Below are 24,316 nucleotides of genomic sequence, written 5' to 3' on the forward strand. Positions count from 1 at the left end.
GTATTCTCAGCACCAGCAATGGGACAAGCTGGACCTCGCAACTCGGACGTCAGTGGTTTTGCGGTGGGCTAAGACAAATAGGTTGTTAAAGGAGAAGCGTTGTTTATTTTGTGGGATGGTTCTGGCCGAGGGGTACGTGGACCTGGGACTATATTATAAAAGGACAGAGGGGTGTTGGGATAGACTGTATGTTACCTTTGTAGAGTACGTGGTACAGATTGTGTTGGAGGCGAATAAGGGTGAGGGTATGACACGGTGGCTGGGCAGCAAGGTGGGAAGACACGTTAATCCGGGGCAGCACTAGTTGCTGCAAGCGCCCGTGAGCCCACTTAGGTAGTGATTTTTGGATTTATGTTTGGGGGGAGTGGTTGCGAGGCGAAATGGTTCACAGTAGTGTATTTTAGATAGTTTGTTTTTATGGGGCGAGGGGGAGACTGGTCATATGCCGGTGTCGGCGGTACTAGTATAAATAAAATTAGATTGAATTCTAAGTACTTTTCCTACTTATTACCTTAACAAATATAAAACACACCTTTACAATCTTTATCTTTACTGCAACGTTATTATCACACCAAGGGAGGTTCCTCACCAAGACGAGTTAGAGAAAGCTTACGATAGGCGTTCCCGATAGAAGACAAAGGTCTTGTACTATTGGTAATGTAGGCAGAGGCCTAGAGCTATCGCAAGACAAAGGAAGAAAGAGATAGAAACGAGAAGTATCGTTCCCCGTCGCTAAGAACTAACTATCCAGAGAGGGATCGTTACAATTGATTTGTTTCTGCTAGTGTAGAATTTAGCTTCCCTAAGTTTGGTACAAACCAAACCTATATGGTAGGCAAGTTCTATTTTGGTGTTCGAGAAGATGAGAATATCAGCAATGTAGACCCAAACAAAATGGTGGAGGTATTCGCTCAGGAAGTTTTCCATAATTCGCATAAAGGTGGCGGTGCATTCATATGACCTTGTAATATAACTCGGCTAATAAAACTTCCGAAGGATGTTTTGAAACAGTTGTAGTGTTTGCTTTCTGGATCTAATCTTGTTTGGAAGTAGGTATCGCTTAGGTCAATCTTACTTCGGAATCTAGCCCGTCCAACTGCATTTAGGATCTGGGTTTAGTTTGGGATAGCGGAGCTGTCCATAACTGTGTTTTCATTCCGTAGCTTGAGGTCAACCAAGGGGCGGATTCTTTTGCCCTCTACTTTGAGTTGAACAAACATAGGAGCGGCACCTGGGGCATCTGCCCAGTAGATGACTACTCTTCTTTGTTGTTGGTTGATCCAATCACAAAGTGGGCTTTTGTATGCGTCAGGAACAGAGTAGGTGGGTTGGTTCTTGAGATTAGAGGGATCTCGGAGGCGAATGTGGTGATTCACCTCTCTCATAGGCGGTAGTTCTTCGGGTATTTGATCAGGGAAAACATCAGAGTATTCATCCAATAGTCATTGGGCAGTTGCTTCACAGACTGCGGCTCGGTGCACTCCGCTTGTTGGCTTGCATCAGACTCTGACTTTCTGATCTGGGAAATCAATGGTTGATTCCCCACACCTGATTATAGCTTTGTGGTGGTTCAGGAATGGCATACCTATTAGGGCATCATATTTGGCTAGATTTCCAACCAGCATTTCCTGAGGAGGTAGTACAGTAGAACCAAGTCGAATAGTCACACGACAGGTTTTATGGCTTGTGGATCGTGATCTCTTTACTGCTCTATTGACTGGTATGGGTTGGTTAAGGTCTCGAGTTGGGAGTCCATGGACAGAGACAAAGGCATTACTGATCATATCTCTTCCAATTGCGCCAGTGTCGAATTGGACTCGAGCCTTTTTGCCATTGATCAGGATAGTACCTTCCAAGACGGTGTATGCTTTGAATGTAGCCGGAGGTCAAATACTGTTGCATTCCACATCGATATATCCGATATGGATCTCTTCATATTCGCTGGATTGGGTATTATCTCTTTCAACATTGTTGGCCGATGCCTCTTGCTTAATTGCCTTTTTGCCTTTCCCTTTCTTCGTAGAGCAGTTCTTTGCCATGTGTCCTGTTTTTCCACATTCAAAACATTCTACTTTCTACCGTATCGATTCCTTGGAGGATTTTGTTTTCTTCTTGAAAACTCGTGGGGTATCGTCTTCAGAGTTGCTGGAGGCTTTGTGCTCTGGCTGGCTATTCCTACTAGAGGACGTCTGTGTTTTTTAGGCCTTGGTCTCATGGAAAATGGCGTCCTTTCGTTCTGCTCATGCAATTATTACTGCAATATCGTCGCCGTCTTCCTCGCGTGGTTCTACTTCTCGTCGGAGCGTAGGGTGCATAGTGTCGTAGTCTCGTTGCTTCAGGATGTATTTAGAGATACTTCCTTTCTCCATTCGGTCCTTATACATCATCAGGTCCGTAGCCACATTGGTGATTCTCTTGACATGCGTTCTGTTAACTTGCTGGAGCTGGTTGAATTTGTTGTATAAGAGGTTGTTGATTATAGAGGATTGGAATCGTCCTTTCAGGTAATCGAGAACTGTAGTTCCTCTTAATCTTACATTCCTGCCGTATTCCTTATAGCATTGGTAGTATGCGTCGGTTGCCTTTCCTTCGCAGAATGATCCAATGTATAGTCCAGTTGTAGAGTCTTCCATATCTTTCCCTTACAGGAAAAGATAGTGTGTGAGTTCCGTCGCCCATCGGTCAAAGGCTTCAGGTTTGAGGTCTTTTCCTTCTCCTGTAAACTTCGCTGGGAGGTGGAGTTTGAACTTAGGAGGTTCAAAAGCTGCGGGTACTTCCTCTTCTTCAGGCCTAGCCCAAGATTTTCCTCCTCCAGAGGGCCCTCCTCCTGTGCTAGCCATATCTGATTCACTACTGGATTCAGGGTCGATTGGAGGTTCAAAGGAAGGCTTCTTTGCTGGAGTCGAAGGGAATTCTCCTGGAAGTTGTGTATCTTCCGTGTTTGCAGGATCGCCCAGCTCTTTAGCAGAGCACCAGGGTTGTTTCTTTCTTGTAAGGTCTTGCCGTGGGATTTGCTTCCCACTCCTGGTCGTCAAAGACTCTATCTTGGGTTTGAGATGAAGCCGAATGTGCTGTGATTCTGCTGCTTCTCTCCGCTAGCGTTCTAAGGTGGATATCGATAGGTTGATCAGGCCTAAATCCGGGGACAGGTTCTTAACCACTTGCTGAGGTTAGAAAAATGTAACGTGTTCGCAGGGTGCTAATCATGTTATCGGTAAGAGATACAATAGTTGGCAGGTGGCCTACTCTTCCAGAGAGGAGACGAGAGCTGAGAACTAAAGCAGGCTTCGAGGGTGTACTGGGGAACAAAAAAGTAACGGTTCAACCAAGTATATTGAAATACTGTCTGTCAAAGTCTGCCTTTTCTATCGTAGAAACAGGCGGTCTTTAAATACACAATCTGTTCATGTCTAGCATGAACGAAACTAATCAAAGGTATCAATTGATAAACTTTGGTAAAACTCCTTAAGTATCAAAGCGATACTTAAAACAAAACATAAAACAAAACCAAGTATCAAGCGATACTTAAAATAAAATATAAAACAAAACCAATAACCGAGTACCCGTACCGGTTACATCTTCGCAGATGCAACATGCAGATGAAACTGATCATTTTATCAATATTGGAGACAATTGGGAGCCAACTCAGTTCGACTTGAGAACTAGGCCACAAGTCTAAAGACTCTAATGATTACATAACTACTATTGGGAACACTATGGGTTATAGTTAGTTATATCATAATTGTCGAAGAAAGTCTGGTGATTTTCAGGGTTTTCAGGTATCCGCAAGGGTTAAGAATACTCAACTTTGACAGTTATAGCCAAACGGGTACATTGTAGTATAATAAATAGATGTAGTCTGTGAATACTCAGATGCAGAATATAAATATTGCAGTGCCCTCTAAGCTTTAAACATCATCCAGCAATAGAGAAGAGACCTTAAAAATATAATATTATTTTTACAATTCTATCTTACTTTACTAAATCTACTTTACTCTTAGTAGTCATAAATAAAACAAGTAAATTCGAGCCTTCCTAGATAATCTCCATCTACAGAAATGAATCTTTGTTGGCTCAGATAATTCTGAAGTCTATTAGATTGTCTCCGCTAAACAATTACAGTAATAAATTCACAAGTACCCTCTGCTTTCTTGTAAGTATAAATTGTAACATATTATATATATAAGAAGTGAAAAACTAACTTTGTACACAATACTTTAGCTCCTCATTCTCTCGTAGGTTATAGATTACCTCCAAAACTCATCCAGATTGACCAAGGCCCAGTAGAAATTGAATTTTATCAATGTTGTATATATATTGAGATTTTATTTCATATTCTTAAATAATTATTTTTAACTAAACAATATTAACATTTATAATCATTTAAAATTAAAAACTAACAAATATAAATAAGGATTTAAAAATGGAAAATACCTAATTGAAATAAAAAAAAATTAATAATAATAGTAAAGTAGAACTTAAAAAGAAGGTATAAACAATGCCTTATTAATGAAATAATTTATTAATTCAAGGTCATTTCCATAGATGTTTTGAATAAAATTCAATTGATTACTAAACTTTGTTTTAACTTCTGGATACTTCTTCTTAAAACCTTTCTCCCATCTCTTACCTATCATCACCTGAGGATTTCTCTTTTGTACAATTGTAGTAGTAATCTCAAGCAGTTGCTGTATTATTGATGGAAATCCAAGACAGCAGTGAGAGTAGTAGTGTCACAAACGTGGCTTAGCATGAAAAAGGTTTTCACATGACACATGGTTATGAGTCACAGGTATGTTATTGTTTTGCGCATATGACCTATTCGGGTTATATGATTTGTTGTGTGTGGGATTTGTGATGCTTTTGCACATGGCTCGAGTATGAGTCATGGGACGTGTACCTGACGAGTATGTCTTGCGAGTGTGCCTTGCAAGTAAGCCTTGCGCATATGATTTATGTTTCGTGTATATGACTCAGTCGAGTCATATGACTTGGTTATTGCGTTATGATTGGTTTATGAGTTTTGTACATGACCTCGCTATGAGGTCATGGGTTTTGAGCATGTGATCACTTTGATCACATGACTAGTTTGTTATGATTTGGTTTCGCACATGTGACCACTTTAGGTCATATGACTATGGGCGGGAAGAATACTATATAAGGAGGCCAATGCGGTCGAGGAAGATAGGTTCTTCACGCTTTGTTCTAAGTACTTTTCCTCCTTATTACTTTAACAAATATAAAACATCTTTACAATCTTTATCTTTATTGCAACATTATTGTTACGCCGAGAAAAGTCCTTCATGAAGACAAGTTGGAGAAAGCTTACAATAGGCGTTCCCGATAGAAGACAAAGGTCTTATACTATCGGTAACGTAGGCAGAGGCTTAGAGCTATCGTAAGACAGAGAAAGAAGAAGATAGAAAGAGAAGTATCGTTCCCCGTCGCCAAGAACTAACTATCCAGAGAGGGATCGTGACAAGTAGCAATCAATTACTGCTCTTTCTGTTAGGCAGAGGCAATCTCATAGACTTCAGAGTTGTCTAGGCCAACCAAGATTTATTTCTGTAGATAGAGATTGTCTCAGAAGCCTCAGATTTCACTCATTTCATTTCTGACTACTAAGAGTGAAGTAAAGTAGGTAAGTAGAATAGAATTGTGAAGACAATATTGTATTGTTAGGTCTCTTCTCCATTGCTTGATACTGTTTAAAGCTTAGGAGGCGCTTCAATATTTATATTTCACGTTTGAGTATTTGCAGACTATATTTATCTATTATACAACTGTGTATTTCTCTGAATATAACTCGCAACCTCAAGTATTCTTCAAGGGTACAAACACTAGGAGACCATGAAAATTACCACACTGTTTTTTGGTAATTACGATATAACTAACTAGGAACCATGCTTTTCCCAATACTAATTATTCGATTATCAGAGTCTTTAGACTTATGGTCTAGTTCTTAAGTTGAACTGAGTTGGTTCCAATTGTCTCCGTCATTAATGAAATGAGCATTTTCATCTGGGAGTTGTATTTGCCGAGATAGTTGTATTTGTAACCTTCCTGGATCACGTTACTTCAAACCTCCATAACTCCATATCCTACCAACAGACATCTTCCAGAAACCCTCCTACTAATTCGCAGGAAGCTATTCTACTGGACTGACAGATAATCCCTCTGTCAGCAATACTTGGTTGCTCTGGATGACTCTGTGAAGTCGTGTATGCAACCTTCTTTAGTTGTGGACTTTGAAGCTCAATATCTCCTGATCTAACCTATAGATTCTTATCCAGTAACTTTCCTTGTGTAGCGCAAAAGCTCTTCTATACGATAAAATCATAACCCTTCTATTAAGAGTCCTCAGTTATTGTGCAGGGAGCCTTGCAGTTGCAAGTAGCATTGGTAGAAAATCACTCAATACCAGAAATAACTTTTATGACAACAGGAGTTGAACATGTGACCTTTGGTGAAGAGTCATGTGATATTCCTATTGAGCTATCTAACTGAGATTGATATGTGTAATAATGTATGGGCCCAGTAAGAGTCTGGAGAGGGGTGTTGGAGACCAGAGATTCCAATTCCGAGAGGGGTTACCCTACTTAGGGTGGTTCCTAGGTATCGAATCCTGGTATTCCTAACACTTTCTTCCTCAGGATTAAGCCTTTGTCTTTGGTGGCTCTCTTCCTATCAGTTCTTTTGACCTTATCGTCAATGCATTACCATGCTTGAAGCTGACCCAACCATTTTTGCTACAACTATGTGGCTTGGTGCTGTTCCATTGGCTGCCATCTCTATGGCCATTTGTTCTCGTATGTGATCCGGAATTGTGCAGTCTTTCAGAGGCGTAATTGGGACTCCCAATACAAAAAAAACCAAATGATGGGGTTGATCGTATCAGTTTCACTGGGATTCAATGATGAAATCCAACTTGCTAATTATTCCGGGATGCCAAGTTTTGCCGCGCCTCGCTGAGGGTGCGTATGGTAGTGGTATCATATCACCGAGCTTGTCAAGTACGGTATGATACCATTACTGTATTCTACCGTACCAACGTTGAACAGAATCGATATCGCCCATCATATTCCGCGCGAGACCGGTATCATACAGAACGTACAAGTACAGTACTCGTTCTATCAATAGGGAGCGCGTATTCGTGAGTATTATGATATACCAACCCAACCATGAAGCAAGCGCCATCACTCAAAAGACCGGTCGCTCGCCTGGCCTGTTCCACTTTTCTCGCTAGACCGGTTATTAAATTATAGTTCCCGCGCGGCCTCCCAGCGCTCCGGTCCACTTCCGGATTCCCCAACCGCTAGACTGCTCGAGTACGGTGTGTGGCTGACTAGCATCGACCAACCGACCGACCGACCGACCTGCCAACCGACCTGCATGTAAGCCTGCCTCGCTAACCTAACCCACCAACCCACCTAAGCACACAAACTCGTGCCATCATCACACCCACAAGAGCTTTGTGCCGCCATAGCATAGCCTACCCTACCACAGGCGCGTACCACAACTCTGAGCCGAGAAGGGAAAACAACAGTAATTGGGGCCCCTGGGCGGTAAGGGTATTCTGTGCTGGCTTCAGCAAGTCCTCCTACCGCATGGTGAGAGGAGAGAAAAGAGGCTTTTGGCAATGGTGCTACACAAGAATAGTGGGTTTTTTTCTTTTTTTCTTTTTTTCTTCTTTTTTTCTTCTTTTTTTCTTTAGCTTCGCTTGTTCGCTGCACGTGGGAGTGATGGGAGGGGCTAATGAGTTGATGATTAGAATGGGATCGGAAAGCTACGAAAGCGCATGAGCGGAAACTAAAAGCTGCTGGGAAGGTCGTTGATGGGGCGGCGGCAGGGCCCGTGAAAGCTACGGAGAAGGGGGTTAAGGATGGAGGACCCGTGCTGGGCGCACCACTAGCCGGTAGTGATGTGAGGGGAAAGGAGAAGGAGGGGGAGCCGGTGGTGGGGAGCCGAAGTGATAGCGAAGCCGATGAGCAATCTGGTTCAGATGAAGGAGACTCGGCAGCCTTCCGGAAACGCACCCTACAAAACAACGCTTGGCGATACTTGGAAGAGGAGGAAGTCCCCGGCGCGGAGCCAGGTGTTTAACCTTCCCACCTCTCGAAAACAAGCAAGTAAATAGCTAACGTCCTATCGTACGAGTACAGTCATCGAGGACCCAGAACCTGACTACGCAAGATTAACAATTGGCAAAGAAGTTGACTTCTCACACCCCTCCTCCTCCGTCGCTGCCAAAAATAATGTGCCGCTGCCAATCGAAGACATAGATGAGGAATTCCTGAGGGAGAGCTTCCAGGCTTCCTGCACTTTCACCTCCAATTCTGTGCCGTCCAGCTCCCGCGCTCGACAGGACAGGGACAAGGACGGGGGTGATAGAACGGGGAGAGTTGTTCGGGTTCCTAAAAGTCAATTCGTTGATGTTACCGAAAAGATATCGAAGCAGACGGCGGCGGAGGCGTTCCGGCAGAGGTTTGGAACTAAGAAGGCGAAGCCTCGCCCGGAGCTAGAGGCCGAGGAGGGGGAAGATGATTTGGATTCGTTCTTTGAAGAATTGGATCGTGCTCGTGATGGAGGTGAGAGCCATATTCTCTCCCCTGTTTTTCTTCCTGCCCCTTGGGGGAGAGATTTGAAGGAGATTATTGGTTGGTGTGGGGGACGGGGGTTTATTGAGGGTTTGTCTAAAAATAAGGAGTGGGGGTTGATTGGAGGAGGATATAAATTGGGGAGTGTGATATGATCAAGAAGCGGGAATGAATGAAAGAAGGGGAATCTGTGGCTGACTTGTGCTATTCCTCAGCGCATGGTTCCAAAACCGTCACTGCTACAAGTGATACCTTCACTGCCACATCCTCATCCTCGTCCACTCCCAGGATCGCCAGCGCTGGCAGGGGAGTGCCGGTGCCTGAAGAACAGGCGGCGGGGTCGCGGGAGATAAGCGGTGGTCTTGGCAGGAGTTCAGGACATCCAAATAAGGATGACAAGGATGATGAATGGTTGGATGCGATGCTTGGCGAGAAGTAGGCAGGACAAGAATGGGGGGATTCTTTCTCGTACCGGTACTCGAGTACCGTACCGTACTGTACCGGTTACCTGTGCCTTAGAATAGGGATATTTACTTCCTTTCTTCTCCTCTACCGGTAGTCCATGTGGCCAGGGGAGTGGTTTTTTTTTTTTTTTTGCTTCGTCACCGTTCATCGTGGTACAGGTACTGAAATTTTATGTTGGGACTTGTATCGTGTTGCAAGTTCCTGTCCTGGTTGATTGTTGCAGCACAACACAGTACTAGTACTGTACACAATGTGGGCTGTGCAAAGCTTCATAATAATAACAACGAGGGTAAAGGCGGCGACGACGACAGATACTCGAGTAGGTACCGGTAGATAGATGGACATTGGAAGACTGCGATACGATCCGAGTGCCTGCAAAGCAAAGCACTGTAATGCCCTATCGACGAGGCACGCCCCATCCGGCCATCCGGCCATCCTTGGTGCAAGCAAGCACAGTGCACCCACTGAGTACTGTACACTACAACCACTGTACAGCACGGTAAGGCACCGCACAGTGAAACCATAATAAGCAAGACAGTGAATGTATCATACCAGACCAGGAGTTGGAGCATTATGTACCACCATCTCGGCTTCTTTATACTGAGAAAAAAAAGTCAACTATACTTGTACAATGCGAAATGGAAATAAATGGGAACAAGAAGGGGATAAGGAGTAATGCCGTACAACACCTCCCCTTCCCCCCTTACCCCTTCCCCCTTTCTCGCCTACCGGTAACTTACTGTACAGTGCACTACCACACGGTGATCGTTACCGATATGATACCGATACCATGGTCCGTCCATGATATCGTGAGTAACGAGTTACTTGTATGATGCTCTCTTTTTGCCCATCGACTCCCAAAGCGGCCGAGCAATCATACCCAAAGCGGTGCATGCACGCACTCCAGTTTCCATAAACGTTCCGCGGCATAAGTGTGGACTTATCACGTCCACTTTCGTGCTCTTGCAAGGAAGGGAAGGAGCTGTTGATATCTGCTGGTTCGTTCACTTGCGTGCATACATCTACATACAGTATCACTTCGCATTCGGCTTGAGCACGGTACCGGTATTTTTGTGAGCCGTTGCTGCCAGTGTTTGCTGTTGGCTCCTTTTTTTTTTTTTCTTCTTCTTTCTTTCTTTTTTCTTCTTGTTTTTTCTTTATTTCTTTCCCTTTTGAGGGGGAGGGAGGGAGTGGGGCGGTCTGCTGTTTATTCGTTGTAACTTATAGGTGGATCTTTTGCAATACTGTGTAAGTAGACTAGGGAGGCACGAACGAATGAAGCAGGTGGATATATGATAGACACTGGGCGCGGTGGGATACAAGCGGTTAGGGTGGGGGAGGGAAGGGCTAAGGTTAAGGGAAAGGGAGAGAAATGGTGAGAAGAGAGGAAAGGAGAGGGAAGGAAGAAACAATAATTATTATCATAATTACTGTGCTGCACTCGAGTACAGTTTGGGAAGAGGAATTGGTTGGGGGAAGGGGGGAGGGGGTGGGGAGCGGTGGGAAAGGTTTCTCCTTTCTTCTTCTTCTACCGGTATTTTGATTCGTTTCCCACCCCTTCGTGACCCACGGTACTACTCCCTCTCACCACCACGGCAAAAGTGATAGTATAATATTCAACTTGGGTATTGTATGTGGGATACGTATGTATGTGTATGTATGTATGTATGTATGTAGTCTATGTAAAGTGGGTAGGCAGGTATGTATTATTATTATGCGAGTATGAATACGGTTATTATGTATGGTCGAGAGGAGGAAGCGTTTCATAGGCGCCCGCAAGTCTGTGGTTGAGGGAAAGGTGAAACCGTTGACCCCGTATTTAAGGGGTGAGAAGGGGGGATATACAAGTAGCGAAGGAAAAGCGACGAGTTTGAAACGCCAGCAGCTACAGAACGGACAGCGAGTAGGTGCAGCCAGTGGACCATCTGTGATCTATCCATCTATGATACTCGTACCTTATCCATCCTTCCATTCACTTGTCCTCTGGGCTATTGTAGAGTTCAGTATTCTTCCGCGTATTTTCTGGAACTATCCAATCTATTAGGAAGGGGTGAGGGAGGAGAAATAGAAGCGGAAACAGAAACAGAAACAGACCCCTGTTTTTTTCACTTCTTCCTTTTTCTTCTTGTTTTCTGCTGGCCGTGTGGGATTGAACCGATTGAGGTACCGTAGTCTATACTGACCCTATAACTCTCGTACTCGTACTCGAGCACCGGTATCGTACCTGTACCTATCTGAGAGAACGCTTTTTCTGTAGTTATCGCCTTTTCCGGACGAGTGCGCTATTTTGCAAGGTAAGGTGGAGAGAAGTACCAAATTTTAATTTTAATTTTTTTTGTTCTTCCTATGATACTTTATTGTATCCTTACCTAGCTCTCTACTTTTGCTATGCTCCGTGCGAGCCCTGTATCTATCGTCTGGTTGGTTTTGGTCTATGTCATACCTTATACCTCCTTCTACCCATTCTGCTGTGACAAAAAAAAAAAAAAATTTCTTCTGGACCTCCTAGCAATCTTGGCAGGAGCGGATTCAAGGCTTTTCTAAACCTTTTCTGTAACTGCCTCGCCCCCTTCGTCCTTCGCCTACATATTCCCTACAAATTTTTTTTTTTTCCCCTTCCTTTACTCGTACCCAAATCCCCCCTGTCAATTCCTTATCCCTTTTTCTCGAAAAATTTCGCATCATTCTTCTTCTCCTTCTTCTTCTTCGTCCTAGCTGTTTTTTGATCTTTATTTTCATAAATTTTGTTTTAACCTTCTCAATTTATTCATCTATTTTTTCCCTTTTCTCTCATCCATTCAAACCCAATTATTGCCCTCCTCTTCCCTCCCCTCTTGGCCCTATCCCAGCCTGTCCAGTCCACATCCCCCCCCCTCCTGAACCACTTTCCTCTTCCTGTTCTCCGCCTAGCTCGCTTTACCCTCCCTCACCTTCCGCCTCACCACCCCTCCCTTACCCCCTCCGCGTTATTTCCATCTTCAGGTCCGCTCCTCCACCCCCTCCTCTTCCCACCGCTGCTCCTCCTTCTTCTTCTCGGCCCCACCCCTTCATTTCCCTCTTTCTTCCTGCCCGCGCTTCTCTCTCTCTCTCTCTTTCTCTCTTCACCGAGTCCCTTCGCCGTGGATTTTGTCTGTTACTGTTGCTTCCTTTCGCTGCGGACTGTCTGTCGTTTATCCTGCTGATCATTTACTCCGGCCTTGAACTAATTATCTATTTAATTCCTACTCCCTCGTTATGACTACAGAAGCGATATCTGCTCCTCCTCCCACCCTACCACATTCCGACTTGGACAGGCCTGAGAGGTTGCCTCCCATGGCCGCTGCTATTGCTTCTACTGCGACGACGACGACAATAGCTTCCACGACAGCAACGTCGACAACTGGCAGACATGGCAAATCATCCAGCGCCAGCCCAGGAAAGAACTCGACCGCATCAAAGAAGGCAGCAACAGCTGCCCCGGATGGATCTCAGCGCTCTCCAGACCTGTAATTATCACTTTTTTCTTTTCCCCTCCCTCTTCCATCACACCAATTTCTTACTTTCCCATCCCCTCCCTTTGTTTCGTTTCGCTTCGAGTCTCAAGTTTTGTTGGCGAAGAGGTGAGATTGACATGTGCATGGGGGGAACGCCTAGGAAGCGCAACGAACTACCAAAGATCTTTGTAAAGAAAGAACCCGCCTCTCCTGACCCCCCGTCCCGTCACCGGCCGCCCAGACTACATCTATCCAATGGCCCTACACCACCTTCCGGCCCCAATGCCGCTGCTACACCACGAACTGCCAATGGCCACTTGGCTACAATGCAGGATGTCGGTATGGCATGTCTGTCCCCCGGCTTCGCAACGCATGACCCTGCTATGCGCGACCAACTCCAACGTAGTATATCTGTGCGCGAGCAACAGCGGTCGATAATTGAATCGCGGCTACAACGCCACGTGAAGGGCGGCGAGAGAACCGGAGGCGCTGAGCCGAACTCTAGAACTGACCGTGATGAGCCACCATCGGCCCGCGGGGGGGACAGGTCATCGGCACATACTCCTCGCAGGAGACCTCCGAGCAGTCTCACCATTGTCCCACCACCTCACCGTGCGTTTGCAAACGAGCGCGTAGTTCAGTCCGCACCACTGCATCAGTCATTCACGGGCCGAAACCATCCCCCTCCATCATCACACCATGGCCCTCCACCCACCACTCACCATCATCAACAGCAGGTTAACCGATTACCCCCAATCAGTGATGTATTTGGTCTCGATGGTCCGGAATCCTCCAGGAGTGTGAGGCATCCGGACGACGGTACCAGTAGACAGTACTTCCCCGCGACCAGGCCATCCTATCCATCCCCAAACAGTATGGCCTATTCCCGCCCTCGAGAGCACCGATCCGCTGAAGAAGCGATGGCGAATATATCGGGTGGCCGCGAGGACTTATTACCCCGGATAATCCATTACGGGGGCCATCAGCCCCCCACACCACCGAGTCCCCCGCAACCCCAGCATACCCCGTCGAAATTGGGCGTGCACGGAATGCACGAACAGCAGCCCCACTCAGCGAAGAGGCGGAGGACGAGGGCGGAATATGAGCGCGACGAGAGCATGGGGAGTGATCATGGGGATCGGGAGCAGGAGTCTAAGAGACGAAAGAAGGAGGAGTTTTTGTCGTTATGTGCGAGGGCGTGGGAGTTGTTCCATTCGTGAAGGTTGAAATGGGTGATTAAATTTTTATAAGGTTACTTTTTGTCTCACTTTTCTACTCTATGACGCTCTAACTTTTGTTTATTTTGATTCTTTTTATTTTCAAGCCAGGTGCTATTGGGATCTTTTTTTTCTTCACTCTTACTTTTTTTTATTTTACCTTTTTTTGCTCGCTCTGTTTGAAGAAGAAAAATCCCAGCGAAGAATCATGAGGACGTTTGGAAGTTAGTTAGTCTCTGATACCTTTTTCTTTCTTTCTCTTCTATCCCCCTCCTTTTTTTTTTTCTTCCGTCCCCCTTCGTCTGCCTCGCTGCGTTCTTTATTTCCTCTTACTTTACTTAACTTACACTTCTTGTATCTCATTGGGTCTCACGCTTATTTCGAGGGCAAAATTATTTCCTATCCTTTCCTATCCTCCTCCTTTCTCTTTTCTTTTGTGGTTTCGGGGGGATTTTCCGCCTTTTTTTTCTTTCTTTTTTTTCTTTTTCCATTTCATGTTATTGGGTACGGTAGGGTTCGGTCGGCTTGGATTTGGAATTGGCTGGTAGGGAATGGATTGGTTGGTTGGTTTTGCCGGTTGGGGACGGTAGGGAGATTTCATTTTTAGCTCTTTGAGTCAACTTAGTTGGGTTCTTGTCGTGCCATGTCGTGTTTATTATATTCCACTCCTAACTTTTCCTTTCCTTTCCTTTTTTTTCTCTTTCCATTTACAATTTTCTTCTTCGACTTTTGACTTTTTATCTTGCGGTTTTCTTTTTCGACCCCCCCTTGTGCCGTGAGGGGGGGAAAGGTGATATATATATAACAAGACTATAATGAGTGGGAATTGGATTGGATTGACCTTATTTGATCGATCTGCATTCGGATCATATGCATGTTCTCTGTTTTTTTTTTTTTTTTCCTCTTCCGTTCCCTCCCTTTGCCGGGGTGGTGAATCCCCTCCGCCACGTTTTCGCTTCCCCCTCCCTCCACCTTTATCCCACATTTCACTTTCCGGGTTTTCCGATAATAATATCTTCTTTTCCTTGTCCAGGAAAGGTAAGTTCACTGCAGTCACTGTATATCACTCGATACAATTCTCCAGACCGAGAGGGAGAGAGAGAGTTTGGAAGGAGTGTAGCATAGCCCCGACAATCCATGGTTCCGCGATGACGCGTGGTGATGCCATATCGCGTCTCGGGGGATTTTAATAATAGGAGGCTCTATTCACGAGCGCGTACTCGGAACCTGGTTTGTTGTCGTACGTACCGGTAGTCACCGACCAGACCAACTATGATAGAACCCGTCGGCCGGTGAGGATTCAAATTCAATAATATACCAGGCTGTGGTATTGCCCGCCACAGGAGCCGAAACAATGAGCATTACATTACCTTACCTGCCCATTGAGAATCCGTCCGAAATCGGCCCCCCGACCAGCCGCACGTATACCTGACAACTCACGAAGGCACGAATCGAAGCCGTCCCCTTCCCAGGCGAAAAAATGCTGTTTCATATTTCCTTCCTTTCAGTCTACCCATCCAAGGGTTTTTTTTTCTTTTCCCTCTTCCAAGTGAACTTGTAGCCTCGGTCTGGGGAAGTACTGTACTAGTATGGGCGCTGTGTGTTGTACTGTTGTTTCTTTTCTTTTCTCCTTTCTGTTTTAGATATCATAGATTGGTTTGTATATTATATATAATAATAATATATATAACAGTTGCCTTGGCTTTATCCGTCTGCCAAGGCATTGTCTTGGCGGTTGGGCGTTCTGTATCATATTTTCATACTCGAGTTGAGCTTTAACTTATAGACTATCGCGCGGTTGTGGGCTGCTCCGTCTGATGTCTCGAGCGATAATAATATGATATAGGATCGCTCTATCTGGTTTACGGTAGTCGGCTAATTGTGTATCATATCATATTATCATACTTTATTTTGGCGGTCCTGCTTTTTTTGCCTTACCCGTTCATCCCATCCCATACCTAAGTTATCATACCTATTATACCACTCCGAATTTTACTGCAGCTATCGGAAGTTATCCCTCCCATACGGTATCTAACTAAGAGTACCATGTAGACTACCGATGAGATCCGTTTACGCCAGAAGCCTGGATAAGTGAATAAAATAAATAAAATAAAATAAATAAATGATCGAGGGGGGGAGATGTGGTGTGTGAGTGGTGGTTATAATGATAAAAATCAATTTTCGCGCAGGGAGTTGCGTTTGCATATGGAATACACTCCTCCTCCCATAATAAAAAGGTAAATATATACTTGCGCAGCAGGGAGGGGATGTTCAGTGCTTGGATATTGTCGCTGTTGGATGGGAGATTTGTGGTATGATACCGGTAGGTGACTTGGTTCTATATATCCATATCTATCCGAATAGGCGTTGTGGCGGTGTAGTGGTATGATAGTATATCGTAGTTACCGTATCCAATTTCCTTGTTTTTTTTACTTTTTTTTTGAGCGGTAGGAGTATATATATAGATACCTCCCTCCTTCTTCTTCGTGAAAAGGGGTATATTCGGTGTGGGAAGGAAGGGAGGGATGTGCTATTTGTTGAAGATGTGGGGTGCGTTGGGTGCGGTTGTCGTATGATACTGCGAGTATTGAGGTATATCATAGCCATGGGTTCGAGTGTGGATATTTGGGCTTCTTCTCCTTTTCTTCTTGGAATCAGATATAAAACGGACCAACCCGCCCCATCGTGGATGGCACTGCACACCCTTGAGGAAAACAGAGCTGTGAGGGATCATAAACGGCGAGAATCTGGGAATTCATATGATCATTACAAGTATCAATATTATCATCAGTATATAACATTTTTCATATTTCCCCCACCCCCAATTATAAACCCGCAAACAGGTCGTCTATCTCATCCCTCTTCTTTCGCTTCTTTTTCTTCCTCCCGGGTTTCGTTGGGTCGTCCCTCTTGCTCCTCTTGAGCCTTGGCCCCGGAGATATTGATCGCGATGGCGGCGCGGAGGGTACGAACTGTAGCTGTGCTGGCAATGACAGGCTCTCCAGCGGAGGCGACGACAAGCCTTCAACAACCCCTTTCCTTTTCTTCTTCCCTAACAGCTTCTCCGCTTTTGCCACGAGTGTAGTGGTCCTCTCGGGCTCCGTAGTGCTGAGCGTGATGGCCTCTTCTGGTTTCGTCGTAGTAGTGCCTTCCTTGATCGCTGGGGGAACAGCATCGTCACCCCGTACCACTGTCTCTGCCTTGACCTCTTTGGTCGCTTCCCCCGCATCGGCTTCTACACTGTTGCGCATCACTGCCTCCCCAAAGTCCTCCAAGCTCACCGCATATTCATCCCACCTCTTCTCCACCTCCACCTCCCTCCCCACCTCCTTCCCCACCGCCGCCCTCTCCTTCACTGCTTTCTCCGGCTCCCCCCCAACAAATCTATTTACCCCTGCCAAAACCCCCATGAGCACGAGTCCCAACGACACATACCGCTTATTCGCGATAACTGTCGAAAACGCACTGAAGCACATCATTCATCCCCATTAGCCCTTCCCCTTACCTCCCCGCAGAAGAATGACATGACTTACGTATAACACCTCGGCACAACAACCCTCCTCATAAACCTCTTCCGTGCCTCGAGTTGGTCTCCAGCAACCAACTTCTTGAGATTCCTCCGGAGTATCGAGAACCATTTATACCATTTCGAAGAGCGGTGTTGGTTCTTGTTGCGGGTGTGAAGGGTGTTTAGCAGTGCAAGGTCGGTTTTGATGTCGAATGGTGGGGGCGCCGGCGCCGGCGCTGGCGAGGTGGTGGACATATTTGTTGGTCGGAAGGAGAGAAAAAACGGATCGATCGTCAAGTAAGTTGCCAAGACTTTATAAAACTAGTCCTATTTGGAATGCTTGGTTGTGCTTTTTTTGTATCTTTTTTTTTTTTAAGTCTGCGGAGGTTCGGTCCTCACCATACCGGTGCTCGCGACGAAAATTGAAAGGTGACGAACAAGGATCCTAATTGATAATTTCCCTTTTTTCCCGCCGAATACCAGTTTCGTCGTGGGTATGATTAGGACTGTAGAATGGCAGACGGGAGGAGGGGTGAGGGACATTATGGGGCTGGTGTTGGATTCCTGGTTCAGAACTTGGTGCGCTGGATTATTCCGCTTATATTTTTGACGGACTGCGGAGGAGGTGGGGCTTGATATATCGGTGCTAACTTGGAATCCTTGATACAAGTATCATACCCTACCAGTACTGGTGCAGCAGATTCCCTCGAAAACAGTTTCAACAGAATTGCTTTTCTAGATATCAGAAGTATCATATGTAGTTTAATACCCTCACTTTCTCTTCCCCTCCCGTTAAGCTCTCGCCTCTCTTCAACAAAAATTTTTTTACAAACACAAAAAACCCATTCTTTCCTGGAAACCCTCGCGAAAACAAACTTCAATTGTGTGAAAGGCCTCAAGTATTCCGGATGTTAAACAGTTGTCACAATGGAAGGATGGCCGAGTGGTTATGGCGTGTGACTCAAGCTTGCTGCTTCTTCACTTAAAGTGGGGTTTCTCATGGGCTTTGCCCGCGGGGGTTCGAATCCCCCTCCTTTCAACTCTTTTTTTGCCACTTTTTATTGCTTCCACCTTGTTTCCCCCCTTTGGAGGGTGCGGTAAGGGTCCTTTACGAGTAGTGTGTTGGAGTATTATTTTTTTTAACAAGTTCCTGACGTCATCACCACGGCTTATGAACGAGCAGACTTGTCCAAGTCACAACCGACTCAGTTGGCTGTTGGGCCGTTTACACCATCAAGCATGGCAGTCTCATATCTCAGGAATCAGCGCAGTGGTGATGATAATGGCGAGTTCAGCTCGGGGGGGGTGGGGGGTATGGTAGGTGCGTGGTGTATTCACAAGGTATCACTCGGTAGACCTGTTTACTACAAATAATGTGAATGGAGAAGGTAACTAGGAGGCAAAAGCGTACGGGCACAAGTTGCAGGAGTGACTTTCTCGACCCCCTTCCTCCCTCCTTTTGCCTTCCTGGGGGGGTAAGTAGGTCCTTAACTAAATACGTAAAGTCCCACACCACGATATGCTCCGCTCGTTTGAAGGAAACTTGTTTCAGACCGGACGAAAATGAATATATCCGACATTCAATACTTTTCAATATTCGGGGGTAGATTCCGGAGAGGTGGGAGATGTGGGTTTTTTTCTTCTTCTTATCTTGGTATCATACTCTCTCACTCTGGGTACTGTGCCCCCGGCCGGCCAGTCCTGGGTTATCCTGGCCGCAAGAACCCCCCAGTGCGTGCGCGCGCCAGGCTCTGGAGTGGGGAACAGGATCGCATTCTAAAAAAACATCACTCGGCCTGTACAGTGAGTATATAGTAAGTTTACATGGTGGGCCTAGAGCTTACGGCAAAACTCCTCCGACATCAATAAATGGATTATGTATCTAATTCCCTAGGATAGTTAGTTTCCTTCCCAACCGGCTGAAGCGCTAACAACTGATTTCATATCATACTCGGGGGGGAATTCGTGCAAAGGAAATATATATCATAATACGAGTACGGTATCATACTCAGACCTCGAAATACGCGGTAAGTACCTTTAAACCACAAAAAATGTATGTACTGTACTGTACACTCTCCTGCGCCTCCGAATTATATTGAGTATCATAAAAAAACCATTATCATATATCATACACACTCTTCCATCCCAGAAACACCGCCATCATCCAGGGGGGGGGGGGGTAAAACGAATAATACTAATAATCATAACTGTACTAGACATTCGCTCCCTCCCCACTGCGGAATGAAATAGGTAATGTGCCACGAAAATGAAATAGTCTTTTCGTTAGCGGGGTGGTGGATAGGTTGTGCTACCGTACGATGGAAGGGGGCCGTTTTCAGAGACTCGAGTCTGCCCGGGTAATAAGGGATTTCAAGGAGCTGTAGGAATAGGGGCTGAAGATTGGTATTCTGACTGGTGGTGTTTTATGCTATGGCGCGGTAAGATCTGAGGAGTGATTTGGGGGGACTTGGAGATGGATGGGACTAGCTAGTGCTGTGTCCGAGATATTTTATTTATAGTTGAGGCTAGTCACGAAGGTGTTGAATAAACTTTCGCTTCATTTTTTGAGTAGAAATAAATGAATGGGTTTGTTTGAGTTATTCCAGAGTTTGAACAAAGCTCAAGAGCAAGCCCCCCGCTGAGTAGCATCTGTTATAGAAGTAGTGGGATGGCACCATTGAGGAGGCTTGGAGCCCTTTTATCTGGAGTCTCGTATGATAGATACTGTGCATAGGGTCAGTCAACGCTGATTCAACAGCAACGCGGCGCCCCCACTAAGGATCATATTATCACACGGAGAACGGGCTTGATTGCCCTGTCAGGCCTATCACGACGTATAGAACACCGTGCTGGCAGGGTTGAAGGGCAAATAAAAAGGGTTGGTGAAAAACCATGGGCCCGATTCCGGGATCGAACCGGAGACCTGTCACATGCCAAGAATAGTTCATTGGGGGAACTCCCGAAGCGACAATCATACCACTAGACCAACCGGGCCACTTAAGAAAATTGGTAAAAACAAACATTCACCAGGCTATCCCCCAGTTTTCTTCACAACCCTCATTTTTTTCGCCCAATCCAACCCACCCAAACTTCATCACCACCATCCATCACCACCACAACAGTAACCACAACCATGTCCTCAAACGTCGGCCTCTCCACTCCCCGCGGCAGCGGCACAAGTGGATACGTCCAGCGCAACCTCTCGCACCTAAGACCCCGCGACTACCCTCCTCCCTCCTCCTCCTCCGCCATCGCCTCTAACACCCGTGAATACCGCCAACGCCAACCAGACAAAGAAATCCTCGAACACGATCGCAAGCGTGGCGTCGAAGTCAAATGCTTAGAATTCCGGGATAAGCTTGAGGACGAAGGGGTCGACGAGGACGATATTGACGAGCGGGTGGAGACGTACCGGAAGAAGTTGTTGGGGGAGTTGGAGAGGGAGGGGGAGGGCTGGGATGTGGCTGTGGGAGGGGGGAAGAAGGGAGGGTTTAAGCCGCACCAGGTTCATGAGATCGCGGTGGCGAAGGCTGGTGGGTTCCTTTCTTCCTTTTCCTACGGGGAGGTGGCTAATGTCTGAGGGGGGATAGCCGAGAGTGAGAGATTGCGCAATGCGTTGGGAATTTCGAAGGATTATCAGGAGGTTTGTAGCATACACTTCTTGATGCCGCGTTACATCCTCTGGAATGGAGGTATTTGTTGCTGACGCGCTATTTTTTTTTCCTCGGTGGTGTTGTAGGGGAGCCATTGGAAGAAACAGGAGGACGAACGACAGAAGCGCTTGGGGGATAGAGAGAAGGAGGTTGCGGCAAGTAGGAGGAGGAGCGCTTCTCCGGCTTAGGTCCCTTTCCTATTTCTCTCTTTTTTTTTTGCGCTCCGTCTAGGAATTGGAACGCCGTTGGATAGGGCGGGGCTTGCTGCAACATGATGCAGTACTTTTTGCGCTGGCTTCGGGGTCACGGGTATGGGGAAATTGTCCTGTCTATCTACTTGAGGCTGCGAGGGTGTAATTCTAGTTTTTGCCATTGGCATTGTTGTACTGTCTTCTGGGACTGTGGTCCACCCTCTTTTTCAATACCTCATTACAGTACACACACTTAAATAACGCAGCGTACTCTATCGTACCGGTATCGTACCGGTATGATAATGATACAATCAAAGCTTAGCACAAGTGATGGCAACCCATCCACCAACCCACCCACCCCCCTCAACCCCACTTCATCCCAATCCAATCCCACACAATGCCAAATCGCCCAGATCCGCACGCAGGTCCCTCCCCCTCCCCTCCACCCCAATCACCAAAACTAACAAGCGCACCTCAGGCAATCCCGACCACGCCGCCCTCGAAGCCACCAAAGGCGCCGTTAGTGGCGCAATCCGAGTCCTCCACCCCTTCTCCCTTTACTACCGAGCTACCGTAGCTAACAGCTCTAACAGTGGGGCGCAGTCTCCTTCCTAGCCGGCGTAGCAGCCTACTTCTCCAGCCCTATTTTTCGTAACCTGACTGTGCAGTTCAAAGTCTATCTATGGATGTGTCCAACTGTTGTCGGGAGTATGATTGAGGCTGATAAGTATGTTTTCACCTGTATGGCACCGCACGAGAGTGGACGGGGGGGAGGATGGCTAATGGGGATAGTCGGTTGCGGGGCTACGAGGGTATGATACGTAGGCGCAGGCGCGCTGCCATGGAGGATGCGCGGGAGCGGGCATACGTGAGGGAGATTGAGGAGTTGGAGAGGAGGAGGGGGGGGTGAGGAGTGTATGCTGTATGATGTGACGAGGTATTATAGATTCATAGGGGGGGGGTTGGTATATCATCATTTGGTCGTTCGGGACTTTTGCACGCAGGTTATGAGGGGAAGTGTGATGTGAATCTCGGATCAATATTTTCCCTCCGCCGGGGAATATAAATCCGACATATCGGCCCGGGAGAGAGACACTATTCATTTGTCTATAGTTATAGCTAAACTAGATCAGAGAGCTCGATGGCTCTTTAGAGTGCCGAAACAGGGCGGGCAAGCCCCGGAACCTGGTGCCTCCAAGGTCATTAAAATGTTGTATCATATCGTAACTGAGAAAGGGAAACATCGCCCTCCACAAATTTTCTTCCAGCCAAGGCAGCAATCGCACTCTTTCTTCCCTCCCCTTCCTCCAACGATCTCCAACCCCCGACAGCTTCCATTATCCCCGGTTTGCCTCTGGACCCCAGCGAACAGACATGTCAACCAACTCCAAAACAAGTCAAGCATTTTTTTCAGGCAGGGAAAACAAAAAAAAGAAATGCAACAAAAAAAGCATAGCGCCGCCCTATATTACAAGGGAAATAATACTAAAAAGACGTATATACTACGAAACCTACAGCGCCGGCGAAAATTATACAGTCAAATCGATGTCATTAAAACTATACTTCATGTTTTGGCAGCCTCTTGAAGCCAGCTCCGACTACGGTCTCTCGGCGCGGCCACCACCAAGGTGATGGCTGTTCGGTATAGTTTGTGTTGCGAAGATGGAGTCTCTTATAAATCCAAAACCCGGTAAGGTATAGCGTGATGGCAAGAGAAAAGCCGCAGACGGTCAGGAAGAGCCAATGCTGACCCATCCAGAAGATGGTTTTGGCATCGCTGGAGTGCCATGAGGAACCCTTGTAGACCGCGAAGAAACTCCAAGGATTCTTGTTGTATCTACGATTCATAATTAGCTAGCTATAAACCTGAGCGGTGAGGGGTTGGCTTACTCTTCCGGCATGAGAACTCTGACTCTTCCCTCCTCGGTTGTTCCCCAACGGATGTACTCCTTCCAGATAACGCTGAGAAACAACGGGCCGGTACCATACATCACAGTAATGTAGGGGACATGCCAATTACGATTATAGGTTTGAAGACTCTCGATAACACGCAAGAAAAATGGATGTTGTGGAACAGCCCCCATGGCATCGTTGGAAATACCAGTAGGGATAGTCTTTCGGACCCAAGCGCGGTACGAGAGTAATGGATCTAGTCGCCGGTTGCAGCCCTGGCGAAAATGATTAGCAGCGGTAACGTGACCTCCCATTCATTCAACTCACATCGTCGAGATCGATATAGATCCCGCCGAAATGTGCCAAGACGAAATATCGAATAGCATCGGCGCGCATGATGGGGTAAGGATAGCTATCGTAGGTACCGATGAACCACGGGTACTCCTTAGCTACAAAGTCCCTCGCTTTCTCATTTGTCCAGAGCTACACGATCACCGAATTGATTCAGCCAAGACCCTTTCCTCAACATTTAAAGTTTTACCCCTGACGGGAACAAAAATAACCGCAAACGAACCTTATACTCGTAATCTCCATGCAAGTCCAGACACGACTGTTGAGCCTCCCGCCATTTCTCGGGAACAGTCTCGTTTTGCCAAGTCTGGTGGATAATTTTCGGAATTAGTTGGGGTCGTGAATCGATGAGTTGCGAATTGGGAGCTGGAATATCGACAGAATGAATGGCATCCGCTGAGCAGTCCTCGAACAGCAAAGTAATAAGGGTGAATAGAAAATTCACAAGAAATCCGATAATGATGAGATTGCACACCAGGAACAATATTAAACCTTTGCGCATGGCGACAGTCGAAGTGCCTGTGTAGGACCAAGAAAAGGGGGGAGGAGGGGGAGAGTTGACGAGACCTCCCAGAGGGGAGGGTAGAGGTTATTTGAGGCTGAAAAGAGGCGACAGCGTGTGGACTGTTCAAGTCGAAGAAATGAGGAAAATTAAAAGCTTATAGAGAAAAAGAAGGGGAATGGGATACTGTTAAAGGAGCGGTGGGGGGAAGTAAAGGGAGGGGGGTTGAGAGAGAGTGGATGTGAGAAAATGACGGGAGAGACAGGAAGGGCTGGGAAATTATTATTTCCCACGAGAGCGAGCGAGATGCAGAACGAGAGCGACCAGGGGCGAGCGAGACATGAGTTACAAGGGGTAACTTGGGGAGACACCAATTCTGCAAATACTTGCCAATTCGAAAAGTGTCCGGAAATGGAGTGCCAAGGTCCTCTAATTTAGGGGTAAAACGCCAGTTCTTGGCATTATA

At 46.4% G+C, this 24,316-nt stretch overlaps 7 protein-coding genes; 5 read left to right on the forward strand and 2 right to left on the reverse strand.

The window, feature by feature from the left end:
* Positions 1 to 7,483: 7,483 nt before the first annotated feature.
* Positions 7,484 to 8,752, forward strand: GSTUM_00006143001 (uncharacterized protein; the record flags this gene model as incomplete). XM_002838276.2 has 3 exons in its annotated part: positions 7,484 to 7,658; positions 7,772 to 8,095; positions 8,163 to 8,752. The coding sequence occupies exons 1-3, from the start codon at positions 7,640 to 7,642 to the stop codon at positions 8,750 to 8,752; spliced, it is 933 nt and encodes a 310-aa protein (XP_002838322.1). The 5' UTR covers positions 7,484 to 7,639.
* Positions 8,753 to 12,678: 3,926 nt separating this feature from the next.
* Positions 12,679 to 14,597, forward strand: GSTUM_00006144001 (uncharacterized protein; the record flags this gene model as incomplete). XM_002838277.2 has 1 exon in its annotated part: positions 12,679 to 14,597. The coding sequence occupies one exon, from the start codon at positions 12,679 to 12,681 to the stop codon at positions 13,753 to 13,755; it is 1,077 nt and encodes a 358-aa protein (XP_002838323.1). The 3' UTR covers positions 13,756 to 14,597.
* Positions 14,598 to 14,622: 25 nt separating this feature from the next.
* Positions 14,623 to 15,651, forward strand: GSTUM_00006145001 (uncharacterized protein; the record flags this gene model as incomplete). XM_002838278.2 has 1 exon in its annotated part: positions 14,623 to 15,651. The coding sequence occupies one exon, from the start codon at positions 14,623 to 14,625 to the stop codon at positions 14,875 to 14,877; it is 255 nt and encodes an 84-aa protein (XP_002838324.1). The 3' UTR covers positions 14,878 to 15,651.
* An 877-nt stretch (positions 15,652 to 16,528) lies between these two features.
* On the reverse strand, positions 16,529 to 17,048 carry GSTUM_00006146001 (uncharacterized protein). XM_002838279.2 has 1 exon: positions 16,529 to 17,048. Exon 1 carries the CDS (start codon positions 17,001 to 17,003, stop codon positions 16,578 to 16,580), a length of 426 nt encoding a protein of 141 aa, XP_002838325.1. The 5' UTR covers positions 17,004 to 17,048; the 3' UTR covers positions 16,529 to 16,577.
* A 3,302-nt stretch (positions 17,049 to 20,350) lies between these two features.
* Positions 20,351 to 21,352, forward strand: GSTUM_00006147001 (uncharacterized protein). XM_002838280.2 has 4 exons: positions 20,351 to 20,720; positions 20,766 to 20,793; positions 20,851 to 20,903; positions 21,000 to 21,352. The coding sequence occupies exons 1-4, from the start codon at positions 20,394 to 20,396 to the stop codon at positions 21,099 to 21,101; spliced, it is 510 nt and encodes a 169-aa protein (XP_002838326.1). The 5' UTR covers positions 20,351 to 20,393; the 3' UTR covers positions 21,102 to 21,352.
* Positions 21,353 to 21,464: 112 nt separating this feature from the next.
* Positions 21,465 to 22,261, forward strand: GSTUM_00006148001 (uncharacterized protein). XM_002838281.2 has 4 exons: positions 21,465 to 21,529; positions 21,583 to 21,641; positions 21,698 to 21,831; positions 21,897 to 22,261. The coding sequence occupies exons 1-4, from the start codon at positions 21,502 to 21,504 to the stop codon at positions 22,012 to 22,014; spliced, it is 339 nt and encodes a 112-aa protein (XP_002838327.1). The 5' UTR covers positions 21,465 to 21,501; the 3' UTR covers positions 22,015 to 22,261.
* A 400-nt stretch (positions 22,262 to 22,661) lies between these two features.
* Positions 22,662 to 24,066, reverse strand: GSTUM_00006149001 (uncharacterized protein; the record flags this gene model as incomplete). XM_002838282.2 has 4 exons in its annotated part: positions 23,572 to 24,066; positions 23,325 to 23,480; positions 22,995 to 23,272; positions 22,662 to 22,941 (listed from the first exon to the last, which is right to left on the reverse strand). The coding sequence occupies exons 1-4, from the start codon at positions 23,848 to 23,850 to the stop codon at positions 22,662 to 22,664; spliced, it is 993 nt and encodes a 330-aa protein (XP_002838328.1). The 5' UTR covers positions 23,851 to 24,066.
* Between the last annotated feature and the right edge of the window lie 250 nt (positions 24,067 to 24,316).

This window comes from Tuber melanosporum, assembly GCF_000151645.1.
Source record: "Tuber melanosporum whole genome shotgun sequence assembly, scaffold_24, strain Mel28".
NCBI classification, from domain to species: Eukaryota; Fungi; Ascomycota; class Pezizomycetes; order Pezizales; family Tuberaceae; genus Tuber; species Tuber melanosporum.

Coding starts and splice junctions, on each gene's coding strand:
- GSTUM_00006146001 (XM_002838279.2), bottom strand. CDS start 17,003: ATGCGCAACAGTGTAGAAGCCGATGCGGGGGAAGCGACCAAAGAGGTC.
- GSTUM_00006147001 (XM_002838280.2), top strand. CDS start 20,394: ATGTCCTCAAACGTCGGCCTCTCCACTCCCCGCGGCAGCGGCACAAGT. Junction 20,721..20,765: donor GGGAGGGGGAGGGCTGGGAT/GTGGCTGTGGGA, acceptor AAGCCGCACCAG/GTTCATGAGATCGCGGTGGC. Junction 20,794..20,850: donor GATCGCGGTGGCGAAGGCTG/GTGGGTTCCTTT, acceptor GAGGGGGGATAG/CCGAGAGTGAGAGATTGCGC.
- GSTUM_00006148001 (XM_002838281.2), top strand. CDS start 21,502: ATGCCAAATCGCCCAGATCCGCACGCAG. Junction 21,530..21,582: donor TCGCCCAGATCCGCACGCAG/GTCCCTCCCCCT, acceptor AGCGCACCTCAG/GCAATCCCGACCACGCCGCC. Junction 21,642..21,697: donor CCGTTAGTGGCGCAATCCGA/GTCCTCCACCCC, acceptor CAGCTCTAACAG/TGGGGCGCAGTCTCCTTCCT.